At 45.9% G+C, this 20,028-nt stretch overlaps 1 protein-coding gene across 1 annotated transcript in view; it reads left to right on the plus strand.

The window, feature by feature from the left end:
* Nucleotides 1-20,028, plus strand: part of LOC122920107 (neural-cadherin-like) — a 62,082-nt gene that overhangs the window by 30,092 nt on the left and 11,962 nt on the right. Inside the window, exons 16-21 of the mRNA XM_044269316.1 lie at nt 1,446-1,589; nt 2,466-2,749; nt 2,920-4,531; nt 12,070-12,163; nt 13,048-13,232; nt 13,519-13,742. Coding sequence (XP_044125251.1) covers nt 1,446-1,589; nt 2,466-2,749; nt 2,920-4,531; nt 12,070-12,163; nt 13,048-13,232; nt 13,519-13,742 — 2,543 coding nt within the window. The remainder of the gene's footprint in view (nt 1-1,445; nt 1,590-2,465; nt 2,750-2,919; nt 4,532-12,069; nt 12,164-13,047; nt 13,233-13,518; nt 13,743-20,028) is intronic.

The raw sequence follows: 20,028 nt of genomic DNA on the forward strand, positions 1-20,028 counted from the left end.
GCCTACTCTACCCTGGCTTTTTAATGTATGTGTGCCTAATACACTATTTGCATATGTAAATCCCTTTATTTAGACGATGTGCTATTGTGCTTTAGTGACACAAAGGTTGAATTTCTGGGCAGCTCCACAACCCATAATGAGATCTCAGAACACTGACTAGCCCTCTTGCTGATGGTTTCCAAGTAGCAACTGATTTCTATACTGCAAAACAAGTGCATATGTCCAAAAATACGATAAAGAAATTAAACATTTTCTTGATTTTACAGTAGCTGACATTTTGTAGTGGAGCTTCACATTCATTTTATTATTTGCTCTTGCTATGCACCTAATTGTCTTAAGAAAATAATGAGGAGATTAATTCTTCTTCCGAAGGCAACCAAATGTATTCTACCTGTTAGCATTATGTTAAGTCCAATATTCTATGCCAGGAATCAGCAACCTTTGACACTCCAGCTGCTGTGAAACTACAACTCCCAGCATGCAAACACACTCGGCTGTTCTAACTTTGTGGGGGTTGTAATTTCAGAACACCTGGAGCGCCAAAGGTTGCTGATCCCTGTTCTTTGCTGATCAATTTCTTAATGCGTCTTTACAGTGGTCAGCGCTCCTGTTTTCTGCTATACAGAGCTCTAAATCCCATAAGATTCTCCCTGCCTGCTGCCACCACCAGGGGGAGCTCACTGAATACAGTTTTGCTGCTGAGTTCAGTGCACGCCTTGTATGCAGACAAACGCCCAAGCTTCCTGTAGGATGACAGAATTAATGTACTGCTGTGTATTTTGTCAGTGGATTTGGAGCTCCTTATCAGAAAAAAACTTACATTTTGTAGGGAAGTTGTGCTTTTGTGTGTGTGTGCAGCTCATATCCTAATGGTTATCAGTACTTTGTATATGGAATGAGAAGGGACTCAGCAATTTTATAGCCTCTGGCAGCAAAACAGCAAAGCAATCCCCTGCAAATAACACTTAATGCACGCTGCACAATAAAAAAGAGCCATTAAAGCGGTATGTATGGCAAGTCGTATTCCTATAATAACAAACCTAATAGGAGAATATATATGTGCAGACAGCAGAGTAAATGTGGACCATGCAGGGCTGCAGGCGATACAGACAGTGTGAATATATAATGAATGATAGCTGAAAGGATCGGCGCTGCCGATGAAATGGTCGCATTGGGGGCTGAGACCCAAACTATCAGCGCCAGTGACATCAGAAATCAATTATTCCCCTGTTATCTGTTGAGGAGAATTGATGCTGACGTTATATTCATCTTCAAGAGATTTGGAATAATGTGCTTGTGTAAATTGTTGCCAGCCCCGGGGGTCGGTTCCTGTATCGTCTGCATATTAGTTTTCATTTAATGCTCGCCCCGACAGGCTAAGGAATTGTAGCTGACAGAAATGGCTCATTCAAGCATTTTAATTTCCTGCCTTCTCGTCTCTCCAGACACTGCCTACGTGCGCATTTTTATCCTGGATGTCAATGATAACCAGCCGTCGTTCACTCAGCGCGCCTACTTTGTAAGCGTGGATGAAGATCAGGACGTCGGATACGTGGCGGTCACCGTCAGCGCCAGTGACCCAGATGAAGGTACAGGGGGAAAAAAATCGTATTTAAAGGGTAGCTCCGCCTGATCCCCATCATTGCCATGTAACCTTGGCAGGTTGTCATTGCCCAGTCTTTGACCTCCTGAGGTCTAACCCTATATAACACCTTTCCTAAATTGAAGAGTCTGACGCCTAGGTGTAAACTGAGTCAAGACCCCCCCAGTATATTATTAAAGATGATGGGATCCCTATGGGTACATCCACATGAAAAATCCACCGGGGATTGCACCCCAAAGTCCATAGGGATCCCATCATCTTTATGTTTTGATGTGACCCTCTAATAATATACTGGGAGGTCTTGACTCTGCATGCAGATTTTGCTGCGGATTCTCCGTGGATTTGAATGCAGTTTTGACGCGCTGCGGATCGTATATATGCATGGCAGGTAAATTTCATAAAATCTCATCCATTTTTCTGCTACTGTAATTTTCCACCTGTATATCTGGTTGAAAAATCTGTCAAATATCCACTTCGTGTGAACATGGCCTAAAACCTTTTTGGTCATAGATTTTACCCAAATCTGCACTTCTAATACTGTGTCCATGGTATAGCGCCATCGATTTATTTTTTTGGGCTGCAGTAATAATTGCAACCGGCACCAAATGCAGAGCGATATCTAGGGTTTCTAACACTCAGGGTAAGGGTTTAATTTGTTGCCCTAGCCTAGTATCTAAAAATCCAGGACACATTGGCTTGTTGGTCCTTGCACATAGCACTGAGGACAGATGCTCCTATCTGTACTCCCTGACCAAATGGCTGCTGATGCATCACAGAGCTCTCCATCCCCTTCGTTTTAGCTGATGTAAAGTTGGAAGTGGTGGCATCCACAGATGCAGAGATCAATGTGTTTATTTCATAGGTATGAATGCCAACATCCGATATCAGATCACAGCTGGGAACATTGGCGGAGTGCTAGATCTGAACCCAGAGACTGGAGCTATTTTAATTGTCCACCCTTTGGATTACGAAGAAGTAAAGGTCTACGTGCTCACCCTGCTGGCATCAGATGGTAAATGGGAAGACTTTGCCACAGTGACCATCAATGTGTTGAACAAAAATGACGAGCCACCAGTCTTCTCGTTGAATGAGTACCGAGGAAGCGTGACTGAGGAGTTAGCTGAATTACCAGTGTTTGTTCTGCAGGTAAGCACAGGCTACAAGGTAGGTCTTTCACCAAAATGTGGACACTAGTCGTTTAACAATGAGATGCAATGAACTAGGGTCTCTAGGCCTGGTAGTGACCCAAAAAGTCCCAAATTGCATCAATGCATTCTAAAGTTGCCCTAAAAAGCTCCTTCTCCTCATTTCATCAGGTCTCAGCCACTGATCCAGATCATGATCAACCAGGAGGATTGAAGTATTCTCTACATGGAAGCGGTGCTGAGGACATATTCACCATTGATGAAAAGACGGGAAGTATCTTTGCCATGAAGCCACTGGATCGTGAGGAACATGCCATCTGGAGATTTGTGGTGCTGGCCACAGATGATGAAGGTGACGGACTCACCGGATTCACGGATGTCGTAATTTACGTGCAGGACATAAATGACAACACTCCTCAGTTCATCTGTTCTTTTAACATGTGCAATGCAAGTGTAGTAGAACATGCACCACCAAATACTCCCATTATGGAGATGTCCGCCGTAGACTTGGATGATAAAAACGATGGTCTGAATGCTATTTTGACCTATTCAATACTGTCCAATCCATATGATGAGTTGGGTGTTGAAATGTTCAATATAAACCATAATACTGGAACAATTTACACTGCCAAGGGTAATCTTGATAGGGAAAAGAACGATTCTTTCTTAGTTCTGGTGGAAGTTAAAGATGGAGGTGGCTTGTCGTCCACTGCTACAGCCACCATTACAATTTTAGACACCAATGACCATGCACCAAAATTTACTCAAGAAACCTGGATTGCTGCCATCTTGGAGACCACTGAAGTCAATTCAACTGTTCTCCAAGTCTTTGCAGTCGATGAAGATATTGGTGACAACTCTTTGCTAACCTTTAGTATCCTAGAAGGGGATCCAGATCAGAAATTTTTCATTGAAAACCGAAAAAAAAGCCACCAGGCAGATATCAAACTTAAGAAGAAGTTGGATTATGAAAGTCCTCAAGAACGTTGGTTTAACCTGCGCATAAAAGTAGAAGATAAGGACTTCTCCAGCATCTCCCAATGTGTGATAGAGCTACACGACGCCAATGACAACCCTCCAGTCTTCAGTCCATCACTGATGAAGGTGGATCCTTTTTATGAAAACATAACCATTGGCACCATCATCGCCAACGTCAATGCAACCGATAGCGATTCTGGAAAAAATGGGCAAATTATTTACAGTATTTTACCAGACTCCGATAGTTTGGAGGAATTTTTTGTTGACCAAGCCGGCTCTATAATGGTATCTAAATCACTGGATAGAGAAGTCCAGTCTGCATACAGCCTGGTCATTCTGGCCACTGATGAAGGTTCTCCAGCACAAACTGGCACGATGACTGTTCTCCTCAACCTGTTGGATGTTAATGATAATGGCCCCATATTTGATGGTATATACCTGCCAGTGGTCTGGGAAAATACCGCCTTCCCTCAGATCGTACGATTGAATGACAGCTCTTATTTATTGCATGCTGTTGACCTGGACTCTCCAGAGAATGGTCCCCCCTTTAGTTTTTCTCTACCATTGAACCAACAAAATTCTACTGACTTCCAGTTGGTTGATCATGGTGATAACACGGCATCAATCCAGACTCTGAGAGTATTTGATAGAGAGCAGGAAAAAGAGTTTCACCTCTGTGTAGTCATTACAGATAGTGGACGGCCACCAATGAGTGCCACGAATACACTGACCATAACCATCGGTGACGAGAATGACCATGGTCACAAAGCTGGACACAAAGAAGTCTACATTTATGTCCATGGCGGTAAGAGAAACTTGGATTGTATTATTTCTGTTGTGCATTTGTTGGGGATTTACCTTATTTAATACAGAGATGATGGGACTTTCTAAAGTTTTTCAAGTGCAAGTGTTTGGTGTGAATTATTTGAGGCCATGATCCAGATGCTGGTAAATGTCTGGGTCATGGCATCAATAAATGGCCTAATTAGGCCCAGAGAGGCATTTAGATCAGCAACTCCCATCTTCTCATTCCTTTTCTGGAAAAAAAAGACTCCCATATACAGTATATCAATCAGAGAACAAGTATGCTATCGGGTAGGGCATAATGTGATAACATGCACAGAAGTCCATGTTACCCCACCCCAAGAGACATCTACAGTTAAACCTCGTTCCATGTCCGTTTGACGTCAGTGGAAAATTAGTCTGTGAATCCATGTTTGGTCTGTGTGTCCGTTTTTTGCCCTCAGTGTGTCATATGTATTCCATGGACACTGCTTAGATGAAAATTAATTTCTAGAGCATCTCCTATCAATGGTCCATGAAACAGTAACAGAACACGGACGCCGCTTCAATGGGTGTGTGTGGTCTGCATCACGTAGTGCTTGTCTCAGTGATTTTTATCACAGACCCACAGTAAGGGGAAAAACTACTGATGTGTGAAACACAATAAAATCAATTAGTATAAGTTTACATGGAAAATGCGAAAAAATGGAAATGTGAACAAGGCCTTAGGCCTCTTTCACACTTGTGTTGTCCGGATCCAGCGTGTACTCCACTTGCCGGAATTACACGCCGGATCCGGAAAAACGCAAGTGAACTGAAAGCATTTGAAGACGGATCCGTCTTCAAAATGATTTCAGTGTTACTATGGCAGCCAGGATGCTATTAAAGTCCTGGTTGCCATAGTAGTAGTGGGGAGCGGGGAAGCGGTATACTTACAGTCCGCGCGGCTCCCGGGGCGCTCCAGAATGACGTCAGAGCGCCCCATGCGCATGGATGAAGTGCCATGCGATCACGTCATCCATGCGCCTGGGGCGCCCTGACGTCACTCTGGAGCGCCCCGGGAGCCGCACGGACGGTAAGTATGCTGCTCCCCCGCTCCCCACTACACTTTACCATGGCTGCCAGGACTTTAGCGTCCCGGCAGCCATGGTAACCATTGAGAAAAAGCTAAACGTCGGATCCGGCAATGCACCGAAACGACGTTTAGCTTAAGGCCGGATCTGGATCAATGCCTTTCAATGGGCATTAATTCCGGATCCGGCCCTGCGGCAAGTCTTCAGGATTTTTGGCCGGAGCAAAAAGCGCAGCATGCTGCTGTATTTTCTCCGGCCAAAAAACGTTCCGGTCCGGAACTGAAGACATCCTGATGCATCCTGAATGGAATTTACTCCATTCAGAATGCATTAGGATAAAACTGATCAGGATTCTTCCGGCATAGAGCCCCGACGACGGAACTCTATGCCGGAAGACAAGAACGCAGGTGTGAAAGAGCCCTTAGACACACGGAGGAGGCTCCTCTCCCTGATCAGTACATTCTCCCCCTGGGATCATAGCCAGATGAAGAGGGGGTGACACTTTAACCTGCTCTCAGGTTGCTCAGCAGTTATCATCACTCCCGACCTGGTTTCTAAAGGTTATATCTCCCGCTTTATGGCAGCTAACTTTTAAAGCTTATGGGGGTCATTTATAAAGATCGGTGTTTTAGTTGCCGGTCTTAATAACCCCTCTAGTCGCCGAAGTTATGAAGAGGTGCCGGCCTCTCCGTAACTCCGGCTTATCCAGCGCCAGTTCCGAGCTGTCTTACATTAAGACCATTTGCTATGCATAAACCAGGCGTAGAAAATGATGAATGAGACGGGCCTGCCGGCCTGTACCCTTCCCTGCCCCCTTTCTAGACCTGGTGTGAGCATGGTAATGTCAGAGATTGCGATGCAAATAAGTTTTGCGCCGCAATCTGCACCAGAAATATGCCTAATACAGGTCTATTTCTGGATAGTAAATGACCCCCTATGTTCTTAGCTTTAAATCAAGACCAGGCTCATATCTCCGGCTGCTATACAGCCTGAGATAGTCATTAGTAGGTATTTGATACATATGACACCTACTTGACTCCTGCAATGGAAAATTACCATCAATGTTTAGATCTGGCCTCCCAGTGGTAATACCGGCTAGGCCCTTTCAGTGAGCAGCATGTATAATGGTGGTGGCAGCATGAACCAAAGCAAGGTGCATATTTCTATTAGGCTAGCCGTGTTCTCGGTAACATGCGCAGTTGGATCATGCACAGTAACTCCGGACACCCAAAAGACTTAAATCGGACGGGTCCTGGGCTTGTGCACTGGCCATGGAGCCCGTCTTATACAGCTGCTGACTGGATAGAATGGCTCCTGGGCATGCAGAGTAGACTCGGAGCCTCCTAATGCTGAAATTACTAGGAGGGCATACATAGAAAGCGGCCTTCCCTCCATGATAGTGGTGGCAGCAAAAACCAAACCGGAGAGGTGATCCTCACTTCCACAACGGGCCCCTTTTCCTCTGCCTCAACTGAATCCAGATTTTTTTATCTTTTGTTTTTGTTCTTAGAGATTCCTTCAAACTGTAAGAAGTGGATGAATCAGCGCCGTCTCTCCTACACATTTTTTTTTTTTAATTATATAAAAAGATCATAAACGAGTATTCGCTTCCTTGTAGGATCCGACCAGACATGCTCATCCCTCACTGCGTGCAGCCTACATCCACCTGGCATTTCATATTAGATGGCTTTTTTTTTCTTGCCTTTTAAATCACCTAAAATAATGACTCCCTCATCCCGTTCCTCTCCGGCTGTTGCTCTACATGTCAGTAAAATGCCATTAATCCTGTGTTCTGCCTCTCGTTCGGTGTCCCCGATGCATTATTTTGCATTTATTGGCATTCAGATGTAGCGGTCAACCTTTTGCTCATTTCTCTAATTTACTGAAGCCATTAATCTTGATGTTTTGCTCCCCTGGAACGTCAGCCCGGCTGGATGGATATACACTCGCTCTAATAGCCGGAGACTGCTCTAATGTTATGCAGCTTGGTGTGGCAGACTTGCAGTTGATTATAAAGGGCGCTAACGCGGCACGGTGACAACATTTACTCTTAAGATAAAGGTCAGCCGGCAAACGTGTTTGTTTTTAGAAATGCAAGAGGCGCAAATGGAGCCATTGACATACAGTAAACAGATATTTTGGGTTCGGTCACAGAGGAGATGCAACCACTGCTGTCTCCTGTGCCTGAAGCGCGTTTCAGGTTGCAATATTCAGAGATGTCCGGCTAGTTGATAGATGGGATCATAAAGGCATACTTCCATTCTCTACGGCTGTGGTCTCCAACCTGTGACTCTCCAGTTGCTGCAAAACTACAACTCCCATCATGTTGGGAGTTGTAGTTTTGCAACAGCTGGAGAGCCACAGGTTGGAGACCACTGCTCCAGAGCATCCCTGGAGCAAAGTCTAAAGTTTGGTTTGCCAACTATTGAGAAACCACTACTCCCAGCATCCCTGCATGGGAGTCATACTTTCATCACATCTGAGGAGGCACTTTTCCACAGCCAGCATAGTCGGTCAGGTCTCCTACAGCTCCACTCTATTCCGGATGTACAGAGGTAGCAGAGCAAAGCCCACCATTTCGTACTGCTTCCTTGTGAGGGCTACCTAGCACTAAAGGTGGGTGTATTATGTACATGTCACACTGGGTAGGATACAAGATACAATAGAAACACAGAAAACCATAAAACAAGTGTCTAGGCCAGAAGCTGTGGATAAAGGTCACCTCCTGACAAATCCCTACCAACTCTCCCTAGACTTCTGTGCCCACGTTCAGACCCTGAAGGTGGGAATAAACGTGCCCCCGTGCCTAAGACTGAAGAAATCCTGAAATCCCTAAGATGGTGGAAAAGGGAAGAGAGGCAGCCTGCTTCCTCAAGCAAGGAGGGAGCAGGTGTCTCCCTAACAGCCTAGATAGAAAACAAGATAGAAGCAAAACCAACTTATCTGAATCAGATCAGAAACAGCAATTCCTTCCTTCCACAGCGCAAGATAGAAGCTATAACCCACAAAGGACACTGGGACGAGGCGTAATTTTAACTGAAACGACCCCACCCAGTGCACCTGAATAGAGGCGGATACAGCCCAAATCCAAACCCAAAACAAACTACACACATGCGGCTAACCTGGCAGACCTCCGCACATAACCTGAGCAGGGCATGACAGTACATGGGGCCCCTGCAAATACCAGATGCTGTGTATAGTAGTGCTGACTGTTCAGAGGATTTTTTTGGGCCCTCTGTGCCCCCCACAAGTACACCGCTATCATGTGGACCATGCACCATTATGTAATGACCACAGTGGCACCATCTGCAGAACAGAACTATGGGACGAGCCCGGCTTCTGCAATTATCCTTATGTTCAGTTTGTAAATGAGCGTCTGTGATTTATTTATTTTTTAAGTGAAGTTATTTGCGGCACTAATTTCATCATTTTTAAGTAGGTTAATGACATGTAAAATATACGAGCTAATGTACATTAGATCACTATGAATCTAACAGGGTCCTCGCACGGATTGTTCGTGGCAGTGCTGGCCGGAAGAAAAACCGTGTCTCTGCTCGACATTGATAGGAGTTAATAGTGTAGAATAATGCGCGCGGCTTTCACGCTTCGCTGCGCTGCAGATTTGTTGTAAACCAGTACTTTAGTATTACTGTAATATGCCAATAGTCTGTAACTGCATGTAAGGTTATATGTAATCGTATCAACATATGTTGAGCTGGGAGATCACAGCAGCAGGAGAGGAGTGTGCTGGTCTTGTAGAAGGCAGTGACCTAGCCACTCATGGGAAGATAGCCATGAGGATAGGGTTGAGTGATGTCAGAGAGGGAATGGAGACAAGTGGTAAATGAGACAGTGTTATACAGTGGAAGGTGCAGGGTCCCCAACAGCAGGAGAGGAGTGTGCTGATCTTGTGTGAGGAAAGTGACCTATATACTCTATAGGGGGATTTATCATAAGGGGAAAATCTGAAGTCAGTTTTTCTTGAGTCTGCGTTGGATTACTTTATGCCCCATTTATCAAATGTCTCATGTTTAGTGTTGAGCACATTTTTTTAAAATTTGATTCGGCTGCTTTGCCGAATTTCACTAAGAAATTTGCTTTGTGATAAATAACTTTGTCACAGAGGGCATTTCTTTGTATGCAGCAGGCACAATGACAGGGAACGGCGACCATGTCATTGAACCCCTCAGATGTCACGTTCGTCGCTGATCGCAGCATCTAATTAAGGGTCCATCCCCACGTCCGTAGTGTATTGCGGATCCACAATACACCTGGACGGCGCCCCCATAGAACTGCCTTTTCTTGCCGCGCTCCAGAAATGCGGATGTTTGCTGTCCGCATCTCTTCCGGCCCCATAGAGAATGAATGGGTCCGGATTCGTTCCGCAATGTTGCAGAATGGATCCGGGCCAATTCTACAGACTTGTGAATGGACCCTAAGCGTCCATTCATACGTCCGTAATTTTGGTCCGCATTCGTTCCGCAATTTGCAGACCCATTCACTTTCAGTGGGGCTGGAACGGATGCAAATCCACATTTCCTGGATCCGCATCCGCATTTTCGGGATCCGCATCCGCTTTTTCGGGATCCGTTTTTTTGGAATCTGCAATTTCGTTCCTGAAAAAAATAGAACATGTCCTATTCTTGTCCAGAAAAGGCATTTTCTATTATAGTGTCTGTGATGTGCGGTCCAGCAAATTGCGGATCGCACATTGCAGGTGTCCGTGTTTTGCGGATCCGTGTGAATGGACCCTTACTTTGAGGGCTTTCAGGGGTTAATCCAGTAAAAAAAACAAATAAATAAAAAATTCTCACCTTATCCATTTGATCGCGTAGAGGCTGCCGTGGCCATCTTTATTGAAGACACCACGCGAAATCTCGCGCGGTAACTTGATGATGTCATCATGCCAGCCGATTTTGCTTGGCATCTTCAATCAAGATGGCTGCGGCACCCTCTTCGCTCGTGGTGAGGTGAGTATGTATTTTTTTTGCCATTTCAAGGAAAAATTATTAATAAATCTGGAGTGAGACTCATTAACATAGCTAACCACACCCACTTTCGTACCCACATTACAAAATTGGAGTGAGTGGTGTAAAAATGCGAAAAAGTAAAAAAAAATTGAGCAATCGCTTAAATTTTGTGTAAGTGCAAAAAGTCTTTAAAGCCCTATTTCTGCAACTTTTTGATGCCAGGATTCTGGAGTGAAAGTCTGATAAATCAGTGCCTATGTGTTGCATACTGAAAGAAGCAAGGCCCACAAGCAGCACAGAGTATTTCAGGACAGAGCTAGGCTGATGGGAGGGCTCAGACTGAGAATGTACATAGGGTAAGAAGCAGGGTCCCACAGCAGCACAGAGTATTTTAAGAGATAACTATGCTAACATTTTGGGATGACCAAGAACTACATAGTAGAAGGAGCAGTGTCCCCAGCAGCAGGTTAGGAGTATATGGCTCTTGTGGAAGGAAGTGACCTATGCACCCATGTCATGAAGAGAATGAGAGTAGTATGATATCAGGAGGAGAATGTGAACAAGTAGTAGGTCAGTCTGAGATTAAGGAAGGAAGGAGCATGGCCACCAGCGGCAGAAGGTGTGTTGCACTTGTGGAAGAAAGTGACCTATGCGCCCTTGGGATGATTTCATGAAGAGGAATGGAGACCCGTGGTAGATCAGAGTGTTACATGGTGGAAAGTACAGGGTTCCCAGCAGCAGGAGAGGAATATGTTGATTTTGTTTAAGCAAGTGACCTATGTACTCTATGAGCATAGTGAAAGAAACAGGGCGCACCAGCAGCACAGGGTATTTCAGGAGAGTGCTATTCTGATCTTGTTGGAGGTCACAGATTGAGAATTTACATAGTGGAAGGAGCAGGGTCCCCCTGCAGCACAGAGTATTTCAGGTGAGAACTATGGTAATATTGTGGGATGGCATAGACTGAGATTGCCGTAGTGGAAGGAGCAGGGTCCCCCTGCAGCACAGAGTATTTCAGATGAGAACTATGGTAATATTGTGGGATGGCATAGACTGAGATTGATGTAGTGGAAGAAGCAGGGTCTCCAGCTGCACAGAGTATTTCAGACGAGAACTATGTTAATATTGTGGGACGGCATAGACTGAGATTGACGTAGTGGAAGAAGCAGGGTCTCCAGCAGCACAGAGTATTTCAGATGATAACTATGGTAATATTGTGGGATGGCATAGACTGAGATTGATGTAGTGGAAGAAGCAGGGTCTCCAGCAGCACAGAGTATTTCCATTCATCTATACAACTATAAAGGATTTCAGTATTGAGTGGCACTCTATGGCCCATGCTGTAGATTTATAATAGTCAATATTCTGTTCCTCAGACTGTGTCCTGACAAGTCCGTGCTTGCTACGTCTGTATTGTAGATCTTGTATTCTGCGATGAGCGCGGCCTCTTATTGCCCTGGACCTGTGTTATTACAGAGATGATTGACCGCATTATTCTTGTCTTGTCCCCTGAACAGAGTCTCGGTCACCAGTTGATGTTGGGAAGGTCTTCGCTCCGGATGAAGATGACTGGGATAATAAAACATTCACCGCCATCTCAGAGATGCCAGCGTAAGCTCAGCGTGGCAAATCACAGACTAACCCGACAGCGGGCGTATTTTATGAGGACAGATGTCTTGCACATCACTGTCACGGGCCGCGTGTACACGATCTCAATGATGGCCACACTTTGAAGGGCCATTAAACCTAATGTGGCGGCTTATAAAAGCACAGCATGTCAACGTCCCTGGAGATATGTGACATAAAGTAGTGATTGTGGGGGGGGGGTGCACTTTACTCATCCCATTGAAGTACACTACAGTCTGATGCTGGAGAGCTATATAGGGGGGGGGGGGTCATTATTGGGGTTGGATTACCCCTTTAACATGTTGCAATTTCAGCACTGCTACATTGTATCTAAAACAAAAATGTGAAGAGGAGCTGTTCCCTCTCCTGACATGTCTGTTTTACTAAATACATGAAATAACAGCTCCGGATCCTCATTTCTTAGACCCATGCTCCTCTGTTATTCCTCCTGAAAATGCATGAGTAATTTGGGATTGTTGATGTAGTGTGCGTCTGCATAGTCTACATAGTGTCAGGCTGTAAGAACGCACCGCATTGACGGGAGGAGCACCCAGCTGTCGCGTTATGTATACATTTCCAGGAGGAATAACAGTGGAACGCTGCATTCTAAGGAGAGAGATGCTCCAGCATTGTCTTTTCATGGGAAAGGCAAAGCATTCATAAAAACGGATGCGTCAGGAGCGGTGAGCGCTCGCTCCTCTTTCAGAAAATTTCTACTTTTATACAACTAAAAAAATACTTTTCATCTTTCCTGCTTGTTGTAACGATGGCGGCGGCGGCGGCCCCCAAGGAGGCAGCGTCTCCAGCCCTATTATCTTCCCCTCTGAGCTGACAGTTTATCATATGCATTAACCCTTTCTTCCCCTTAGGCACTTTCACTTGGACAATAACACAGGAAATCTACAACTTGCGGAAAAGTGTGTCCAAGGAACTTACAATCTAAAGGTGAAAGTCTCTGACGGCGTCTGGCCCGATGTTGTGTCCACCATGAGGCTTCATGTGAAGGAGATACCAAGTGACGCCATCTACAACTCTGTGTCCGTGATATTAGCCAGTACGTATATAATTACCGCATTATTACCGACCGCTCCTCATCTGTCACGACGTCCGATAAGCTTCCTGTATCTGTTTCTAGGAACCAATATGGCGTTCATTCCAGCTTGTCGCCCAGCTTTCTTAGGCCCCTGTATGACGGGTCTGTCTGGGGTCCCTCTGCTTTGCTATTCCAGAATATGGGAATGCTGGGCGTCACTGCTGAGAGAGTGGTGATGGCCGCCATTTTGTATTTACTATACATTTTGCACTTTCTTTCACTGAAATTGTATTTTTTTTCCTTGTAGATGTGACTGCAGAAGAGTTTATAGTAAAGGACAATCTAGGAGTCAGCAAAGAAGACCGGCTGCGGAGGGTCCTGGCGGAAGTAATCCCGGCCCGTCCGGACAACATCCAGATTTTCAGCCTGAGGGGTGAAGGGCGATTGGCAGAAGTGAGGCTGACCGTCCTGGGCTCCTCTCATTACAAAGCTGAGAAGTTGCAGAGTTTGATTGTCGCCCATAGAGATGAGGTAGGTATCACTGTACATACCTGGCTACAGTGCGTCCTACCAGTATCCGCCAGTAATAGTTCCGAAAACTTCCAGGAAGTAGCAAAATGGCTGCAGCAATGGAACTGTCATTTAGTCACAGGGTCACCCAGTCTTCATAGGCCGGCATAGCCCCTACTGTCTCTTCCCCAGATCATCCTGCTGAAGTCAGAGCAATGTTTACAGCAGCACCAGGGCCCCTATGGACCTTTCTATAAGGGTCCATTCACATGTCACTGGTGTGTTGCGGACCCGCAAATTGCGGATCCGCAACACACCCGGCTGGCACCCCCTATAGAAATGCCTATTTGCGGACAAGAATAGGACATGTTCTATCTTTTGCGGAGCTGCGGACCAGAAGTTCGGGGCCGCGCTCCGCAAATGCGGAAGCGGAGAGCACATAGTGTGCTCTCTGCTTCACGTCCGGGCCCATAGAGAATGAATGGGTCGGACCCTTATGCGAACGTGTGAATGGGGCCTAAGGCCTCCTGCACACGAACATGTGCTGCCCGTTGCCGTATTGCGGACTGCATTTGCGGATCCGCAATACACGGGCGCCGTTCAATGGGCATTCCACATCACGGATGCGGACCCATTCACTTCAATGGTTCCGCAAATCTGGAGATGCGGAATGGTGCGGAACGGAAGCCCACAGAAGCACTACGGAGTGCTTCTGTGGGGTTTCTTACACAAAAAGATAGAACATGTCATATCTTTTTGTGGATCGGGCGAATCGCAGACCCGTTAAACTGAATAGGTCTGCGATCCGCTGCGGCTGCACCACGGTCGGTGTTTGTGCACGGCCACGGGGCGCACACGTTCGTGTGCAGGAGGTCTAAGGCCTCTTGCACACGAACGTTTCTTTTTTCCATTTCCGTTCCGTTTTTGCATTCCGTATACAGAACCATTCATTTCAATGAATCCGCAAAAAAAACGGAAGAACATTTTTTTTCAGACCGCAAAATACTGAACAAGCCATACTGTCGTGTGCAACAGCCCTAAGGCCGTATTCACACAGTCAGGCCTCGTCCACATTTCATTTTGGCGCCAGCTGTCCGCATTTTCTGCAGACAGCACACGTATCCTTTGATTGGAATGTGTCTGTTCACACATCAGTATTTTTTTACTGACCATGGGTCAGTAAAAAAATCCCGGAGACATGCACTACTTTGGTCCATGATGCGGATTGAAATCTATGGGTCCATGAAAATCACGGACACAACACGGATGGCATCTGATAGGAGGTGCTTTGGAAATGAATTTTCAGCTGAGCAGCATCTTTTTTTCACTGAGGTAAAACTGACATGGAAATGTAGATGAGGCCTCAGTGTTCGGTCAGTGATTGTGAGCCAAAACCAGGTGCGGCTCTGAACACAGACCAGGAGCAGATCTTTCCCTTATACCCTGTGTCTGTGGAGGCTCCAATCCTGGTTAAAGCTCCGTCACTGATGGAAATCTCTGACTGTGAATAAGGCCTTACGTTTATATTACGCCTGCAGGTTTTGTTGTCAGGACGGGAGCGTCCCTTCCCGGCAATCTCCTGCTAGCTAGTGGAGGAGACTGCTGCTATTACATGCAGCGATCTCCTCCTCAGTATGGGGAGAAGCGATCACTAATGTCGCCGCTCGTCCCCATACAGAATCATTGTTTCTGGCTGCAAATGATGATCTTTAAACCTGCTAAAGGATTCCAATTACCGATGAACGAGCACGTTCTTGGCGTCAGTATTAGGCCTCTTGCCCACGACCGTATGCCCTCTGAGATATAAAGTCCGTGAGCGGCCATATGTCCCGGAGCGGCATTGATTGTGCGCACGGGAGCACACTGCATCATAGATTACAATAATACTGTGCACATCGGGTGATCATATGAGTGCGGGACAATAGCCCCGCGGGCGGCCCGATGTGCACAGCATCATTGTCATCTATGATGCTATGTGCCCCCGATTAATGCTGCTCCGGGACATATGGCCGCTCACGGACTGTATATCTCGGAGGGCATACGGTCGTGGGCAAAAGGCCTTACACTGCCAGAGCATCTCTAATGAGCGTTCCTGCGAACCCTTGTTAGCGATGACCCCCAGCATTATCCGCAGGTGTAATATAAGCTTTAGTCAATGAGATCAGGATTCATATCAGTCCTGACAGAAGTGTGAGAAGAGCCGAAGGTGTAACCATGGATGGCCCACTGCATCTGCCGACAGATGTTCCTCACAACACTCCCGTGCACTTGCATGCTTGGTCTGGCCGAGCATGCGTGTGTTTTCAATAGCAAGAGAGGAGAAAACTGCTACTAGACATTTCTGGTGGTGGCTTATCTGCTTCCAAAACATTCAACTTGCTTGATGCTTCTTCAGCCTCTGTGAGGGGGAAGCGCCGGGGGCCAAAAAATGGCCAAGGAAAGAAAAGAAAAAGAAAGAAAAAGGCGCTCATAGGGTAAATAAGTTAAAAGCCGAGCCTCCAAAGTAACAGGAAGAGTGGCACTGCTCACCTGTTGTTGTTCGGTGGAGGTGAATAGGAGTAATTACGTCTCACTGGTTGGTGCTGCCGATTCTGTCCGCGTTCCCCTTTGGCGGGGGCCAAGCCGCCGTCTGGGTCGATGAATAGGGTATATTTCCACTGGACCGGGGGCCGAGTGGAGGGGTGGACCGTAGGCGCAAAGACGCAACCAGAGTATTTTTACAAACCAATAGTTTTTTTTAATTATTGTTATAGATAGTCCGCCAGTCCTGCGCGGTTCAGCTCATGATAATCTAATGTGTATGCAACCTTTACCGCCATTGTATCCGCACTGAGCTGGGGCAACACAATCACTGCAGAATAAGTCCATTATCTGATCAGTCAGAAAAATGCATTAAAATGCCGGATCCGTCTTTCCGGTGTCATCCGGCAAAACGGATCCGGCATTTATTTTTTTCCCCTTTTTTTTCGGTCTGCGCATGCACAGGCCGAAAGGACGGATCTGGCATTCTGGTATTTTGGCACTAATACATTCCTATGGAAAAAATGCCGGCATTCAGGCAAGTCTTCAGTTTTTTTGGCCGGAGATAAAACCGTAGCGTGCTGCGGTTTTATCGTTGTCCTGATCAGTCAAAATGACTGAACTGAAGACATCCTGAACGGATTGCTCTCCATTCAGAATGCATGGGGATATGCCTGATCAGTTCTTTTCCGGTATTGAGCCCCATAGGACGGAATTCTATGCCAGGAAAATAAACCCGCTAGTGTGAAAGTACCCTAAACAAATGTAATTTCCGCACCAGAGCGGTGACTACCTGCATTCGCCACGCTGGACGTGTTTATGGACTAAATGCTCTTTAAAAAATGATGTTGCCCCACGGAATACGCAGAGGCTTTAGAACCAGGAGAATCTTTTCGAGGCCTCATCTACCAGCCCCAGGCTACACGTTGCACATCTATGTAACTGGTGATGGAGAGACGGTTAATCCCGTGTGATGGGTCCACGGTACCTGGAAGTGAAGTTTACATGTAACATAACAGGCAGCAGGAGACGCGGTGACGTGTGCGCTGGGGCTAGACCCAGAAAGGTTCTGCTTGTCACATGAATAATGGATCTGACCCGACATAGATGTGCACTACAACGCCATTTACCTGCGGACGTAAAATCCATCTCCTCGCTCTGATGGCTGACCCCCCCCCCCCCCCCCTCCTTTGCTTCTTCTCCTTCAGATCCAGGCAGCTGTGAAGACGGAGGTTTTCCCCGGAGAGGCCGAGTTCTGCCTGAGAGCTGTATGTCTGAGAGGCGCGGGGCGCTCCTGCCACAGGGCAGTGCCCGACTGGCCAGTCCTTGTAGATGCCGGCAGCGTCTCCTTTGTTTCAGCCATCCACAATGTGAGCGCGGCATGCAGGTGTCTACAGTCAGGCAGGTCCCGACACTCCTGCGCTAAATTTCCCCAAAATCCGTGTCTAAACGGTGGGACTTGTGTGGATACAGCAACGGGATACAGGTAATTTAGGTGTTGTGTCCCTTTAAATGGAAGATTTGAATAATGTTTTTATGTTTAACATATTTTTACAGAATGTTTGGTGATGTTATTTTTAATTTTCCATGTCAATATCTACATTTAAACAAAAACCATAAAATCCTGCAGTTTGCGCACTGGCCACTAAGCCTAATACCATGCGCCACTTCTTGGTCTGTACAGATGACTTTACTGCAGATATGTGCTTATCATTACATGCAGGATTACATTTACAGATATCACCTATATATAAGATAACACCAGATTCACCATTCACAATCGGCGATATCACAGCTTATCTACTCCCTCCTGACCTCTGCACAGGTCACAGAACGTGCCTAAAAAACTCTCATATAGAGGTCAGTGAGGTCCCCTCGTGTCCATTGTGACTATGGCTCATGGTGGCTGCTGGACAAATCAGATTATAACTGGAAGAAGAAAAAAAAATTAGTGACATTCCCTCTAAGTCGTTTATATCATTTCATAGGTTGAATGTGAATATCTTCCACCTTGGAGCCACTCCCTTTATTAGTCCCAGTATCCAAGTGTCCTTAAAGGGGCGATGTCCATAACTGCTTTCTCATAGACGCTGCGCCACACCTGTCCATAGGCTGCATTTAATATGGCAGCTCAGCTAAATCTGAAGTGAGTAGGGCTGAGTTGTAATGCCTCATACAACCTGTGGGTAGGGGTGGTGCTGTTTTTGTTTTTCTGTGCACCCCCTTTAATAGTTCCTGTAATCTGCTGACAATCTCCACTGCTGCCTGGTTTTCTTGCACAATTGCCTTTATTATACTTCAGAGATATACTAACAATTCTGCAGCTTCAGAGGTAAAATCTCCCAGCATCCCCTGCTTGCACAGCATCCACAAATATCCTGCTTCTCTGACTTGCATATTGGGGAAGTGTCATCGATACACCAGACACTGGGCAGTCATCTGAGGCAGGAAAGCAAACTGCCCCTTCAGTACAATACTGGGGGGAGCCTGTCAACAAGCTTACTGGCTGTATCCAAAAGCAACCATCAAATGGTGAGTGCAGCTCTGAAGCTATAGCTCAAGATCAGTAGAAGATAAGTAAGGTAATAAATGTACACAGTGACTCCACCAGCAGAATAGTGAGTTCAGCTCTGGAGTATAATACAGGATGTAACTCAGGATCAGTACAGGATAAGTAGTGTATGTACACAGTGACTCCACCAGCAGAATAGTGAGTGCAGCTCTGGAGTATAATACAGGATGTAACTCAGGATCAGTACAGGATATATGTACACAGTGACTGCACCAGCAGAATAGTGAGTGCAGCTCTGGAGTATGATACAGGATGTGTCTCAGGATCAGTACAGGATAAGTAATGTATGTACACAGTGACTCCACCAGCAGAATAGTGAGTTCAGCTCTGGAGTATAATACAGGATGTAACTCAGGATCAGAACAGGATAAGTAGTGTATGTACACAGTGACTCTACCAGCAGAATAGTGAGTGCAGCTCTGGAGTATAATACAGGATGTAACTCAGGATCAGTACAGGATAAGTAATGTAATGTATGTGCACAGTGACTCCACCAGCAGAATAGTGAGTGCAGCTCTGGAGTATAATACAGGATGTAACTCAGGATCAGTACAGGATAAGTAATGTATGTACACAGTGACTCCACCAGCAGAATAGTGAGTTCAGCTCTGGAGTATAATACAGGATGTAACTCAGGATCAGTACAGGATAAGTAGTGTATGTGCACAGTGACTCCACCAGCAGAATAGTGAGTGCAGCTCTGGAGTATAATACAGGATGTAACTCAGGATCAGTACAGGATAAGTAATGTATGTACACAGTGACTGCACCAGCAGAATAGTGAGTGCAGCTCTGGAGTATGATACAGGATGGGTCTCTGGATCAGTACAGGATGTCTGGTGCTACCTGGGTTCCCTTATGTGTCTTGTGCTGCCACCAGTACTGTCTTTCTACAATGTCACATTTATCTTCCTCCTTTTCTCCAAATTCCCTGTAGCGTCGACCAGATGGATTAGAAGCCTAAGTCTTATCGCACAAACTCATAATGTTCTTCGTTCCCCTTGTAAATAATTTTCGGCGGCCCCTTTTGTTTATTTTTAGCAGACCGCTCTGCCGTGCGAGACTTGGAGATATGTTTTATTGAAATCTGAGGCAAAAAAAGGATTAGAGGGAAACTGACAGATGGAAGAGTAATTTGTATTTATTAAATGCCGCGTTACAAGAAAAGATGCTTGTGTAACGTATGCAGCGATGGCATTTATATAATCCTGCCAT

Source organism: Bufo gargarizans, chromosome 10, assembly GCF_014858855.1.
Source record: "Bufo gargarizans isolate SCDJY-AF-19 chromosome 10, ASM1485885v1, whole genome shotgun sequence".
Lineage (NCBI taxonomy): Eukaryota > Metazoa > Chordata > Amphibia > Anura > Bufonidae > Bufo > Bufo gargarizans.